The sequence below is a fragment of the Erythrolamprus reginae genome, chromosome 6 (genome assembly GCF_031021105.1).
Source record: "Erythrolamprus reginae isolate rEryReg1 chromosome 6, rEryReg1.hap1, whole genome shotgun sequence".
Lineage (NCBI taxonomy): Eukaryota > Metazoa > Chordata > Lepidosauria > Squamata > Dipsadidae > Erythrolamprus > Erythrolamprus reginae.
The window spans coordinates 63,557,658-63,571,265 of NC_091955.1; the positions used below are offsets into that span (position 1 = coordinate 63,557,658).

Sequence of the window (13,608 nt, forward strand, 5' to 3'; positions counted from 1 at the left end):
TAAATAAGAAAAAAAGTTTTTGTCCTCCCCAGCCCCAGGAGCACTCTGCAAGCCTCCCAAACCCTCTGTGCCCCCCATTTTTTGCAAAAACAGACCTGTTTTCAGCCATTTTTTTGTAAAAAATGGGGTGGGCAGAGGGTTTGGGAGGCCTGCAGAGTGCTCCTGGGGATGGCAGAAGTGGCAAAAATTTGCCTTTCAGGTAAAATAGCCCATTTTTCACCCATTTTTTGCAGAAAGATGGGCAGAGAATTTGGGAGGCCTGCAGAGAGCTGCTGGGAGAAGACAAAAACTCCCCCGTTTCACACCAGTTTTTTTTACAAAAACTGGTGTTTTTGCCTTTCCCCAGCCCCCAGGAGCACGCTGCAGGCCACCCAAACCCTCCGCACAACCCATTTTTATGAAATACAGAGCCATTTTTTGCAAAAATGAGACACAAGAAGAGGCTTTGGGAAGTCAAAATGGTTGTATTCAGTGTATAAGATGCACCAATATTTCTATCCTCTTTTGGGTGGGGAAAGGTGCGTCTTATACTCTTAAAAATACAGTACTTGAATAAATATTAAAATCTTAAATAGTGAGTCTCATACTACATTTTTCCTACAGGCAACTGCAGTATGGACAAGTGCGAGAAAATGACAAAATAAGCAATGTAACACATGTTTTTTCACATTTTAACATCATTAAGAATTAATATTAACTAGTCAGAAAGCCCCTATTTCTTTTATCAAGTTAACTTTTCTCTTTTTTTTCCCCAGAAGGGAACTTTTATACAAATGCTTAAAAGCACTGTTAAAGGAACTATTAACTATTAAAGTGATGCCTGGTTTGATTATATCTTTAATTAATGTTAATGGCACATTGAAATATCACATACTATCACTTCTATTTTAAAAAAATAATATTCTCCCACATTAATAGTATAAATTTGGGACATAAGCATTACTATAAACTTTAGAATGTATAGATCCCTCTGTTTCACCTAGTTACAATGGCTTCACACAATTACAGAGGACACTACTTCACTCTAATACCTCTATAGCTGTCCTCTGAAAAAAGATACACCATGTCTTGATGGGTCCATTGAGGTTTGTTTATGGGTGGGAGATTGTCCAATAATGTTTGGATAACAGCTTTTTTGCTTGAATCCATTTCATACTTTATTTTTTGAAGCTGATATAAAAAAGAGAAATTACAGGATTTCAGTGTTGAAATTTTCTCTAATTACCACAATTGCAATAAATCAGAAAGTCTTGAAGGACTTTTTACAACTAGAAAATGTTACTAAAATCAGGGGTGAAATCCAGCAAGTTCTAACAGGTTCTGGAGAACTGATAGCAGAAACTTTTACCAGTTCGGATAGGGGTGAGTTCCAACTTACCTCACTGCCCGTTCGCTACCTTCTGTGCTGCGTGGGTGCATCGTTTTGGAACACGCATGTGAATGCGCAATAACAAAAAATCCACGAGGGTAGAAAAAAGATGGTGACCACATGCACAGTGCCAGAACCCGAATTCTGCGCATGCTCAGAAGAATGAATAAATAATTTTTTTAAAAAATTCGAAAAAAAAGATGGCGGTGCCCATGAACCGGCACAGACCGAACCGGGTCAGTGACATCATAGTGACATCACCAGAAGCTCACTACTGATTCACCCGAACCAGTCCGAAACCACCCCTGAGTTCGAGAATCGGTAGCAGACATTTTGAGTAGTTCAGAGAACCGGAAAACACCACCTCTGGTTGTCCTCAGAGTGGGGTGGAAATGGAGATTTTACAATATCCTTCCCCCAGGAGTGGGGAGGGAATGGGGATTTTGCAATATCCTTCCCCAAGGAGTGGGGAAGGAATGGGGATTTTGCAGTATCCTTCCCCTGCCATGCCCACCAAAGAACCAGTAGTAAAAAAAAATTGGATTTTACCATTGACTGAAAGGCAATAATAAGCTTTTGTGGACTGCAACTGCTGCATCCGATGAAGTGAGTTTCAATTGACAAAGTGTGTCTTTTAATAAAATTTGTAAATCAGAATTCCTGATTTTTTGCCAAATTCCTGAGTTTATGCAAGTATAGACTAGCATGGCTCTCCTTCTACAATGCCTGTAATTGCAAAAACAATTCAAGGTCTAGCCATATAGTGGGGGTCCACGTAACATGCCTATGCTAATGTATTTTCCTTCTTTTGAAGTGAGAAATTTCTTTTGGTAGCTTAGGCACAAAATTGCAAGGCTTCATACTCAATTACAAAACAGACCATACTTCACTGTAATATATTTATACATATCCTCCAAAATGAGATACAATATGCTTGATATGTCTAGTAATGCTTGTTTATGAGTAGGAGATTCTCTAACAATCAGAACCAGAAATATAGCAAATTTTAATTATACCATTCTTTTCTCAATAGCCTATAATACAAATTAAATATCAAATGCATAAAATAAATGCAAACATGTACTTATAGCAATATTACTATGAAAAACAAACAGTAATTATTTTATTTAAAGTAAAAGACCAAAAAAAAGAGGCTCAGATAAGCAGGCCACAATATTTCTAAAGTGAAGTACCGGTAAATCCTTTAACAATTATCCCTTACAGAATCCAATCTGACAATAAGAAAATGCAGAAGCAGGAAGCACAGACAATAGTTTAACTTCACTTTAAATTACATTCCATCTCTTCATTTCAGAATTCTTACCTGAATAAGAAACAAGCGAAGAGCACTGCTTGTGTCATTAGAAAGTTCCAGCATGTTGGTATGAGCTGCTTCTTCAAGAATATGGCTAATTTCAATTTCAGAAACAGTCCTGATGTCCTGATATTTCATAAACTTAGAAAAGTTGTATTTTAGTTTTAGTGGATATAAATTATTTCTATTATCTAGCAAAAACACAGACATCAACTGCCACAAGCTTGATTGCAAAAAATTCTTAAGTAATACTTAAAAATGGATGCTACGGGTAGAAATACTGTAATCAAATTTTAAAAGTTTGGATAAACTTTCCCTCGGTAGTAGTAACTTGGCTAGATTAGTGAGCCAAATTAGTATTTTTTCCCCATTTAATATTTTTGAAATATTTCAGAATTTCCAAAGTTTATGATTGCAGTTATTAAACATAGAAGTGTTCAAAATTTAAGTTTTGGAATATATGATATTCTAAGAAGATGCACATAGAATTATACAGTCAGTCTAACAAAAGATAGGAGAATATTTAATCAATCAAAGGACACTAGGTAACTTTACACTACTTGTCTCCCTCAATAAATGAAGCTGGCTTAAGAAGTTGCTCTCAAGATTTCAGTCTGTTCTTCAGTTTTGGTATTCATGGGTGTTATTAATTATACTGATTGATTGCTGCCTGCCTTCCTTCTCTAGCCCTTCCACCCAAGTCTTTTTGATGATGTACGTATTTTCATTGATTGTTCTTTTATAAGAGTTCACATATGCTGTTTCCTCTGATACCTGACAACTTCCATCAATGGCATCCACCATTGGATTTGCTGGAGGAAAAACAGTTTAATCTTCCTTACTGTCACTTCAGCTACTAGGAGAAATTAGCAGAACTTTTTTTATCTTGCTTTAAAAAAAAAAATGTACATTAGTTTACCAGTGAGCCTATTAAAAGAAAAAGCCCAGCCTTTCACTTTAACCTTTTCACTAATTCACTTTGAGAAGGCCTCTTCAAAAGACCACAGACATTCCAGCAACCCATTCAAAATGGTAACGTAGAAGAAAAACCAATGACAGAAGCAGTGGGGCCATTTCTGCCACAGCACAAAATAGCCAATTGCAATGGGGCCACTTATCTATAGAAAATAAAGTGCAGCAGAGAGACTATATAGCACTGCTTGTCTAGGGCAGTGATTTTCAACCTTTTTTGAGCGGCGGCACATTTTTTACATTTACAAAACCATGGGGCACATTGAAGGGGGGGCAGCTAAAAAAAGTTTGGACAAAAACATTCTCTCTCTTCCTCCCTTTCGCTCTATTTCTCTCCCTCTTTTTTTCTCTCTCCATCCCTCTTTCTTTCTCTTCCTTCTTTCCTCTTTTTTGCTCTTTCTCTCTCCCTCCCTACTTCCCTCTATGTCTTTCTCTCTCTCTCTCTTGCTTTCTTGCTTTCTCTCTCTTGCTTAATTCTCTCTCTTGCTTGCTTTCTCTCTTGTTTTCTTTCTCTCTCTCTTGCTCTTTCTTTCTCTTGTTTTCTTTCTCTCTCTGAGCTTCGCGGCACACCTGACCATGTCTCAGGGCACACTAGTGTGCCACGGCACACTGGTTGAAAAACACTGGTCTAGGGGAGTCAAGAAACATAACTTTTCATACAGCACAAGAAAAGACAAATGTAGATTGCCTACTACATGAAGGCTCAAGGCAAGATGAGGATAATGTGTATTCCTATGCTAAATAAATGGTTATTGTAATGGCTATCCTCATGCCAGGCAAGTTAGGATGTTCCTGAACCCTAAGAATTTTTTTTACTGTTGAATAACTAAACAGCTGAAACTGATGTATACGAATGAACATACATCTACAACATTTAGTAAATAGTTTTAATCTTTGGGGTTTTTAAATTGAAAATCATCCATGGCAGTCAGATTTTGACTCAAGCAATGGAAATTGCATCCTTTCAAATATATACAACATTTCTTTGAACAAAATCATACCAATGCACAAGGCTAAACTCACATATTGTGCTAAATTATATTACAGTTTGTTTAATAATGCTTCTATGAACTTTGATATTTATAAATCATATTTTCTCATTTCACATTATATACTGCTCAAAAAAATAAAGGGAACACTCAAAAAACACATCCTAGATCTAAATGAATGAAATATTCTCATTGAATACTTTGTTCTGTAGAAAGATGAATGTACACAACAGCATGTGAAATTGATTGTCAATCAGTGTTGTTTCCCAAGTGGACAGTTTGATTTCATAGAAGTTTGATTTACTTAGAGTTATATTGTGTTGTTTAAATGTCCCCTTTATTTTTTTGAACTGTATATTAAATCCATTAACCTTATTTAACAAATGTGTCAACAAACATGTATTTGCTTTGCTAGAGAAAAATGACAATAATTATATAGGGAATTGTTAGAGTTTCACTCAGATTTTGTCAGTGATAACCACCGGTAAATGGAACTACAGTACATGTATTCAGTTTAAACACTCATGATTCAACTGAATAACACAATAGAAATTAATGGCTAACAGCTATTATACTTACCAAACTAATGAGTCTAAGAATTGTTGAGTTAAGAAACGAATTCTCATTACCATTTAATAGTGTGACCAACAGAAATTTATTCCATGGGTGTGAGGCAATATGACATGCTAGAAATGGAAAGATTTACACAAATAGCTTAGAAAGAAATCTAACAAAATAATCCCCAAATAAATATATTATTCATTCTGTACTGAATTAAGTCTTGTTTTATACCAGCAAACAAGAATTTTAAAAAAGAATAACAGAAAAAAAAACAATGGAAGTAAAAAAAATTAATTCCTCTCAAAAAAGTACTCTTTATATGCTGCCCACAATTTAAACAATCTACAGATAGCCCTTGACTTAAAACCAGTCATCAAAGTTGCACTAGCACTGAAAAAAAGTTATTTATGACTGGTCCTTGCACTTACGACTGCTGTAGCGTCTCATATTCAAAATTTGGGTGCTTGACAATGAATTGTATTTAAGAAGGTTGCACTGTCCCAAGATCATCCAATCACCATTTATGATCTTCTTAACTGGCTTTTGACAAGCAATGTCGATGGGGGGGAGCCAGATTCTCTTAATAACAGCATGATTCATTTAACAACTGTAGTGATTTACTTAACAATAGCAATAGCACTTAGACTTACTATATATACTGCTTTACTGTGCTTACAGACCTCTCTACCATGTTTACAGTATCTTGCCCTCAACAATCTAGGTCCTCATTTTACCTACCTCAGAAGGATAGAAGGCTGAGTCAACCTTGAGTCTGGTGAGGTTTGAACTGCCAAATTGCAGGCAGGCAACCAGCAGGCATCAGAAGTAGCCTGCAGTACAGCACTCTAACCACTGCGCCACTACGGCTCAGGTTGTAAAATTGGGCATGACTCACTTAACAATTGCCTTGCTTAACAACATAAATTCTGGTCCCAAATGTAGTCATGAGTCAAGGACTACTTATAATTCATTCAAAACAAAAATATAATAGTAGAAGAAAAGATCCATTCAGATAATATAAAATATAGGAGAGTTGCTATATTATTCAGTAATAAAAATAGATTAAGATTTTCTGCCATGAATAAAATATAAAACATGGTACAGTCAAGTAAATTCTGCTTTTATCTGACTGAAAATTATACACTTCAATAAGCTGTCGTCCGTGACCTCTTATATTTTCCATGAAAACCTTCTGCGACCATTACATTTCCCAAAAGACTAACATCCCAGGAAACTCAAGATAGTATGAAGTATAGGAATTAGAATGGTATGGATTAGTTTCTGCACTAGAGACTTATAACATCTTCTAATAATTTCATGTAAAGCATTTTTTTACTAATAAAGAATACACAAAAGTTATTGAAAGCTGTACCGGTGCTCTGATTTTTCAGGTGCAGATATTCCAACAAGACTTCAAGACATCCAGTAACAGTCTGTGATAACAAAAAGTCCTTCTGTAATCATAAAAGAGAATACAATTTATTATAAAATTAATCTAAAAGGTATCCCTGTAATTACAGCAGAAGTGAATAAGAAGATAATTCATAATCTTAAGGTTATCTTGAGACTCTTAGGACATAAAGTATTTGAAAGCACTCTAACATTTAGGATGTCCTTCACAAGCAAATGAATTTAATCTCCCCTATTATCATGGATTATCCAATATGCATAGATAATTTGGAGCTATAATAAGTCTGTTGCTACTCCAAAGGAAATACAGCAAAAACAATTTTGCTGTGCTTCTTTTGTAGCAGCATGCCAATCAATTCTCTATTTAATAGAAGAGAAGTGGGAATTTACTTCTCAGCTCAACTCTTGGGATTCCTCATCTTTCATGAACTTAAAGCAATAGCATGTCACAATCCTCTGTTGCTTTTTGGCTGTTCTGAGGAATGACATTACCTTATAATTGCACAATTTTTTTAAAAAAAACATTGTCTTTGATACAGAAAAGAAAACCTAACAAGGAAGTGGAGGTGACACTTTTAGTGTTTTCCTATTGGCAGCTGGAATTAATGTTGACTTGGTCAAGGGACTGGGGGAAATACATGTACCTATGGATCCTGTTGAATGTTACAAAATTCTTCTCATAAATAGGGGTAGATGCAAGACAGTGGTTTTACAACATTGAGGATAAATCTGTACCTTTATGAATAATTGTTTCTGGTAGTTTTTGCATTATTAGAAAGTTTAAAAGTGAGAAATGGTATACTCAATTGTATTCTCGTTACACTTCTCCATTCATTTAAAATAAATCAGCTTTGCTAAGTCCTACAATTAATATTTCAACTCCATATTAACAGTAAAATTTACCTGGACAAGTAGGTTTTGTAATCGAGCAACCAATGACAGTACGTGCCACATAGCCAGTGGAAACAAGGAAATATTCTCTTTTGACTGTGGCAGTTCCTTTTCCTGTTCATCTGTAGACTGGACAATAAACTTCACAAAGGATGAACAGAGGTTCTGCTTAAAGAAGGCTCTCAAAAACTGAAGGATGCTAACTGGATATAAAACCAACTATTAGTATAAAAGAAGTCTTTTCCTCATACACTTCCGGGGCTAGACTACACATAAAAATCCTTGTACAGTGGTACCTCTACTTAAGAACTTAATTCGTTCCGTAACCAGTACGGAAGTAGAAAAGTTTGTAAATAGAATCAATTTTTCCCATAGGAATCAATGTAAAAGCAAATAATGCGTGCAAACCCATTAGGAAAGAAATAAAAGCTCGGAATTTGGGTTGGAGAAGGAGGACAGTCGCTGCCGAAGGAAAGAAGGTGAGGTGAGGGGAATCAAAAAAATCCAAAACTTTAAGGCTTAAAAAAAAAAAGAGGGACTCTGAGACAGCGAGGAGAAGCATGCCCCTCCCATACACCGAAAGGCTCCTCTGGCAGCCCAGAAAAGTCTGAGATGGCCAGGATTAAAGGGGGAATGGCAGGAAACTGGCTGGGCCTTAGTGCCGCTCTCAAATTTTCTGGGAAAAAGACCTCATGGTCCATCTAGTCTGCCCTTATACTAGATGGACCATGAGGTCTTTTTCTGCCGTCAGTCTTCTATGTTTCTATGAGAGAGCATAAATTCAAGTCCCTTTGCTAGTCATTGTTTTGAACTGAATATAGTATTCTTATGTCTAATCCTAGTTATGCTATACCTGTGATGGTGAACTATGGCACATGGCATGCAGAGCCCTCTGTGGGCGCACAAGCTGTCGCCCAGCTCAGCTCTCTTGTTCATGTTTTAATTCTTTTTGGATTTTTATTTATTGAATATATATACATTTTTTAAAAATCATCCTACCAAAAAAAGTATACTAAATTAATGTGATAATAAGAGCATAATGAAGAAATTACATTAATTTCATGGTGTGAAAGAGGATGGGAAATTGATTTTGATAAATATTGGCTATTATTACACCTGTAATATTGTTGGAGAACTCCCAAGATCTTCTACTTTTTATTGTTAAGACTATCTTAGGATATTTTGTGTTCACACATTTATTTTTTGTTATGTTACCTACCAAAGAATAATATGCTCTTATTTCTGTATGCAACTGCATTGAAGACCTTGTCCACATCCAAGGAGATGATGTGATGAACCTTTCAGAAAGGAATCAAATGAATTGGTTGAGGACAGATGCACAGAAGGAGATGTATTTTTTTTTGTTCAGTATTTTCCCACTCAAAGAAGAACTTTGCCAGGGTCCCACAGCTTATTTCCTCTATATGACCAAATCACCTCAACCTATATTGTTTATGGTTATTACTATGGTCAAAGCACATTATTCATCCTTTCTGCATATAATTTTTTCTTTTAACAACACTTTTTAAATAACTCTTTATTGACCCTTTGAGAGCTATGTGCAGCAAAATTTCATTTTAGTGTATGCCAATTAGTGTATATTTAAAGTGACAATAAAGTAATTCATTCCTACAGCTTTTAATTTTTATGCTTTTCCTGATATGCCAAACTTTCATTTCCATATTAACAAAATAGACAGTACTATAGAATATAATATACAATAAAGTATACAGTGGCACCTCTACTTATGAACTTAATTCATTACGTGACCAGATTCTTAAGTAGAAAAGTTTGTAAGAAGAAGCAATTTTTCCCATAGGAATCAATGTAAAAGCAAATAATGCGTGCAATTGGAGAAACCACAGGGAGGGTGGAGACGCTGTTTCCTTCCAGGAGATTCCTAGAGAGGCCCCATGGAGACTTCTCCCCGCCTTTTCCAGCCCTATTTCCTCCCAGGGGATTCCTAGAGAGGCCCCAGAGGCTTCTCCCCGCCTTTTCCAGCCCTGTTTCCTCCCAAGAGATTCCTAGAAAGGCCCAACAGAGGCTTCTCCCTGCCTTTTCTGGTTACAGTTTCGGAGGTTTGGGTTTTTAAGTGGAAAATGGTTCTTGAGAGGAGACAAAAAAATCTTGAACACCCAGTTCTTATCTAGAAACGTTTGCAAGTAGAAGCATTCTTAGGTAGAGGTAGCACTGTATTTATATACCTATATAACAATTTTCACTTTTATCAACAAGCATTCATTCTGCACAAAAAACACATTAGAATATCTAACAATATCATCTTCCATTTTCCAATCTAGTTAGTAAACATTCTGCTGAGATACATAATTTCATTTCCATGCTCTGTATTTTCTAACTCTATAATTTTCTACATTACATATCCCACAATACAACCAAAGAAGTTTCACATTTCGCTGTCTACTCTGCTTCATGTTGAACTATACACTAAATATTACATTTATTCTCATAGCTTATACACTTCTATTATATAATGCTATTATTGTTTTCAGTATTTCTGAATCCTGAAAAATATTTTATAACTGAAGCCTATTCACCTTATTGTGTGCTATAAATTTTTCATACATTTCTCAATTATCTCCTGAAGGGCAGTTAAACCTGAGTATACTGTAACCAGCATAAAGTCACATTGCATTTCTCAGGTTTTGTTTATTGTTATATCTTGCACACTTTCAATCAGAATGCTTTTGAACAACTTCCCAAAAATAGTTAACGATTCCATTATACTTTTGCAATATTTTTTCTCTATATAAGGAAATAGTGACGGCATTCTTCCGACTGTCAGATAAGATAGTCTTTACACATACAGTACATTAATAAACTGCATAGCCAGTCCATAAACAATCACACTAAATGTTAATTTTATCAAGTTAATAATGCTTAATATAGTTAAGTAATGCCTTTATTGTTGAATTGAATACTTATAAAGAGAAATTAACTGGTTATACACAGATTTATCCGTGTTTCTAACCTCCGCATTATAAATATTTTGTTGAGTCAAGAGTGAAGATGTCAAAAGCCAAGCAGAACAAATAAGCGATTCAATGGATGAGGAGAAGACAGGTTCAGAGAAAGAAGTTGCCGTCCAGGTGTAGTAGAGGACTTTCTCAAGGAGCTCTATCAAAGATTTATTGGAAAGTAACCATACTAGCACTGTAAAAGAAGAAAGGATTCAACAAGCTGTGTGTAACAAATATAGCAAGAATTAAGTCAATAGCAACCAGGTATAATTACAAATTAGTACTGGAATCAAAAGGAACAAAATACCACGGATCTAAGACTCTTGATCTATACTAAATATCTTAGCAAATCTCAGTAAATTGTATATTTTTTCCTCTGGAGATTATACACAAAAAGAGAACACTATTTTTAAAAATACTTTGGGTGGTATGGAAAGAGTTTCCACAGACATTATAACACAATAATGCATATTTTAAAAAACACAAGAAATTTATTTTTAAAATAAAACATTTTAATTATATTATGTTCAGTAACACAGCTGCCACCACCACTAAATATTTGAATAGAAATAATAAATAGCATTACCAGTTTAAAACAATTTTATATTGGTACGTATCTTTAATAGCAAGAAAATAAGTCTCTGAATATACATATTTTATTTTTTCCATCACATAATAGATTTTAAAAAAATTAAGTATGGTGTACTTATTCAAGTACACAAGAGAATCAAATAACCTTAGCTCAATAATTGGCTCAAGTGCACAGGTTACTTGTTTCTACTATAAGAGTTGCTATGGATGAGGAAACTTTGCATACTTGTTTTAATATCAAAGCTAGATTTCTGCTCCAACTAACTGAGCTAAAGACATGGAATAGTTGATAATCTGAACCTCAATCACAATATACAGTTTTTAGAGAAGCATTAAGCATAAAGAACAGAACTACAACTAAATAGGGTCTTTGCTGTATACAACACATCTGTCTGTCTATTTCATTTTAATGTATGCTGATTAATATACATTCAAAGTGACTATTGGTACTCTATTCTATTCCTATTCTCTAGCTGCCCATCTCAAGAAAGCAACCCTGTTTAGTATACAACAATCCAGTAAAAATATAAGTCATTTATAAAACTATTATACAATAATTTTTAAAAGTATTTAGAACTATAAAAGCAAATCTAAAAGAAAAAAATATTAGAGGAACATTAATAATAAGGGAGCCACCTAACTTCTTTTCTTATACAGTGATACCTCATCTTACGAATGCCTCTTCATATGAACTTTTCATGATACGAACCCGGGGTTTAAGATTTGTTTGCCTCATATTAAGAACCATTTTCATCTTACGAACCCGAGCCCGGGTGCTTGGGCTCTCTTACTGCGCATGTGCTCTCTTACTCCTGCAGGGATTCCCCTGCCTTGTGACTGCCACCACTGGGATTTCCCATTCGCTTCCCGCCCGCGCCGGGATTCCCCGGACCCGGACATCCCCCCAGCAGTGTTCCCTCTAATTTTTTTTGGGGGGGGGGGCGGAAAAGTATAGTGTCTGAGCGGCAGTCCCTTCAGGACTGGGCGGCACAGAAATAATAAATAAATAAATAAATAAATAAATAAACAAACAAACAAACAAAAAACCCACCCTGTTTTGCCTCAGAGAATTTAAAAATAAAATACTGTACTGTGTGTCTATAACAGTGAGCTCATAATAGGGCAACTCTATCAATATCAAAATGCCACTTAAATAGTTGAGCTAGTTTCAAACTAGATTTTGATTTTCTTTCTCTCTTCCTTACTCCCATTCTTTTTCTTTCTCTTTTCCTTCCTCTCTTTTTTCTATCTGTTTCTCTCTCTTCCTCTCTTCCTCTCTCTCTCCTTCCCTCTCACTCTTTCCCTCTCGGCTTCTGGGCAGGTTTGGAAAACTCTGAGTTGATGATGATTTTTAAGTGAGCGATTGCTCACTGCTCAGCTTAGAGGGAACTATGCCCCCCAGTGCTTCGTCACGGAAAACTTTCTTTTTTTTAAAAAAATAGTTTTTATTTAAATTCTTTTAAAATATAACAAAAAAAATAAACAAACATACATTTACAAAATACAAAAAGAAAAAGAAGAAAAAGAAAAAAAACTTTCAAGGAGGGTGGGAGCCGCCGGTTGACAAGCCGCAAGGCAGCTTCCCACACGTGTCAATCCATCCATGAGGCTCCCTCCAGGCAGCCTGCGCTGTCTCCCCTCCTCCTCCACCCGCCCCCAAACAAGGATCGGAATGCCTGCAGTAATGAGGCAAAAGGAGTGAGTTTTGGGCTTGCACGCATTATTCGCTTTTATATTGATTCCTATGGGAAACATTGTTTCATCTTAAGAACTTTTCAACTTACGAACCTCGTCAGGGAATGAATTAAGTTTGTAAGATGAGGTATCACTGTACTTGTCTGAAAGATGCTTTTTTCAAAAGGCAGCTGGGCTGTTTTTCATTTGAGGAAGAAGATGCTTCACTTCTCATCTAAGAAGCACCATTGAGGAAGTTTCTTGGATGAGAAGCAAAACATTTTCTTCCTCAAATAAAAAACAGTCTAGTTGCCTTTTTGGGGAAAAATAATCACTTTGAAACAACCATCTTCAAAATAACTTATGACCTTATAAGTTATATAACTTATAACTTATTATTATCTATCACACCTAACAAAACAATTGTTTTACTTTTTACCTATTTGTTGGCTGGAAGGAATTGTCTGCTGAATGCTCCAATAAAGAAAGTTCAGGGATGGCTGAAGAATTTCAGTGTCTGTTGGACTACATTTCCCACACAAATTGATAACTGCGTAATAGAAATGCTGCGCTCAGTATAACAATAATCCTTTATAGATGTTAATATGTGAAATCTTTGGGGATAGCTACACCAACATAGACTACCAATCCGATACGTTTAAATGTCATCATAGTCATGAACAAGATCAACTGCTTTCAGAAGAGAAATTCCGCAGTGAATATAGTCACAGCTGTGCTTACTAATTAGCACCTTTGTGGCCATTTTTCACTATCATTTGATTTAGGTTGCTCTAGTGCTCTAGTTATCCTTGAAAAACATTACAGAAGAATATTGACAATCTGGCTCAAGGAGCTTGG

The 13,608-nt window shown here is 35.6% G+C and overlaps 1 protein-coding gene across 1 annotated transcript in view; it reads right to left on the bottom strand.

The window, feature by feature from the left end:
• The window catches only part of MEI1 (meiotic double-stranded break formation protein 1), a 58,212-nt gene that overhangs the window by 16,198 nt on the left and 28,406 nt on the right, over positions 1 to 13,608 (bottom strand). Inside the window, 10 exon segments of the mRNA XM_070756023.1 lie at positions 1,061 to 1,172; positions 1,289 to 1,328; positions 1,673 to 1,780; positions 2,694 to 2,825; positions 5,225 to 5,331; positions 6,579 to 6,660; positions 7,520 to 7,710; positions 8,727 to 8,805; positions 10,497 to 10,678; positions 13,190 to 13,300. Coding sequence (XP_070612124.1) covers positions 1,061 to 1,172; positions 1,289 to 1,328; positions 1,673 to 1,780; positions 2,694 to 2,825; positions 5,225 to 5,331; positions 6,579 to 6,660; positions 7,520 to 7,710; positions 8,727 to 8,805; positions 10,497 to 10,678; positions 13,190 to 13,300 — 1,144 coding nt within the window.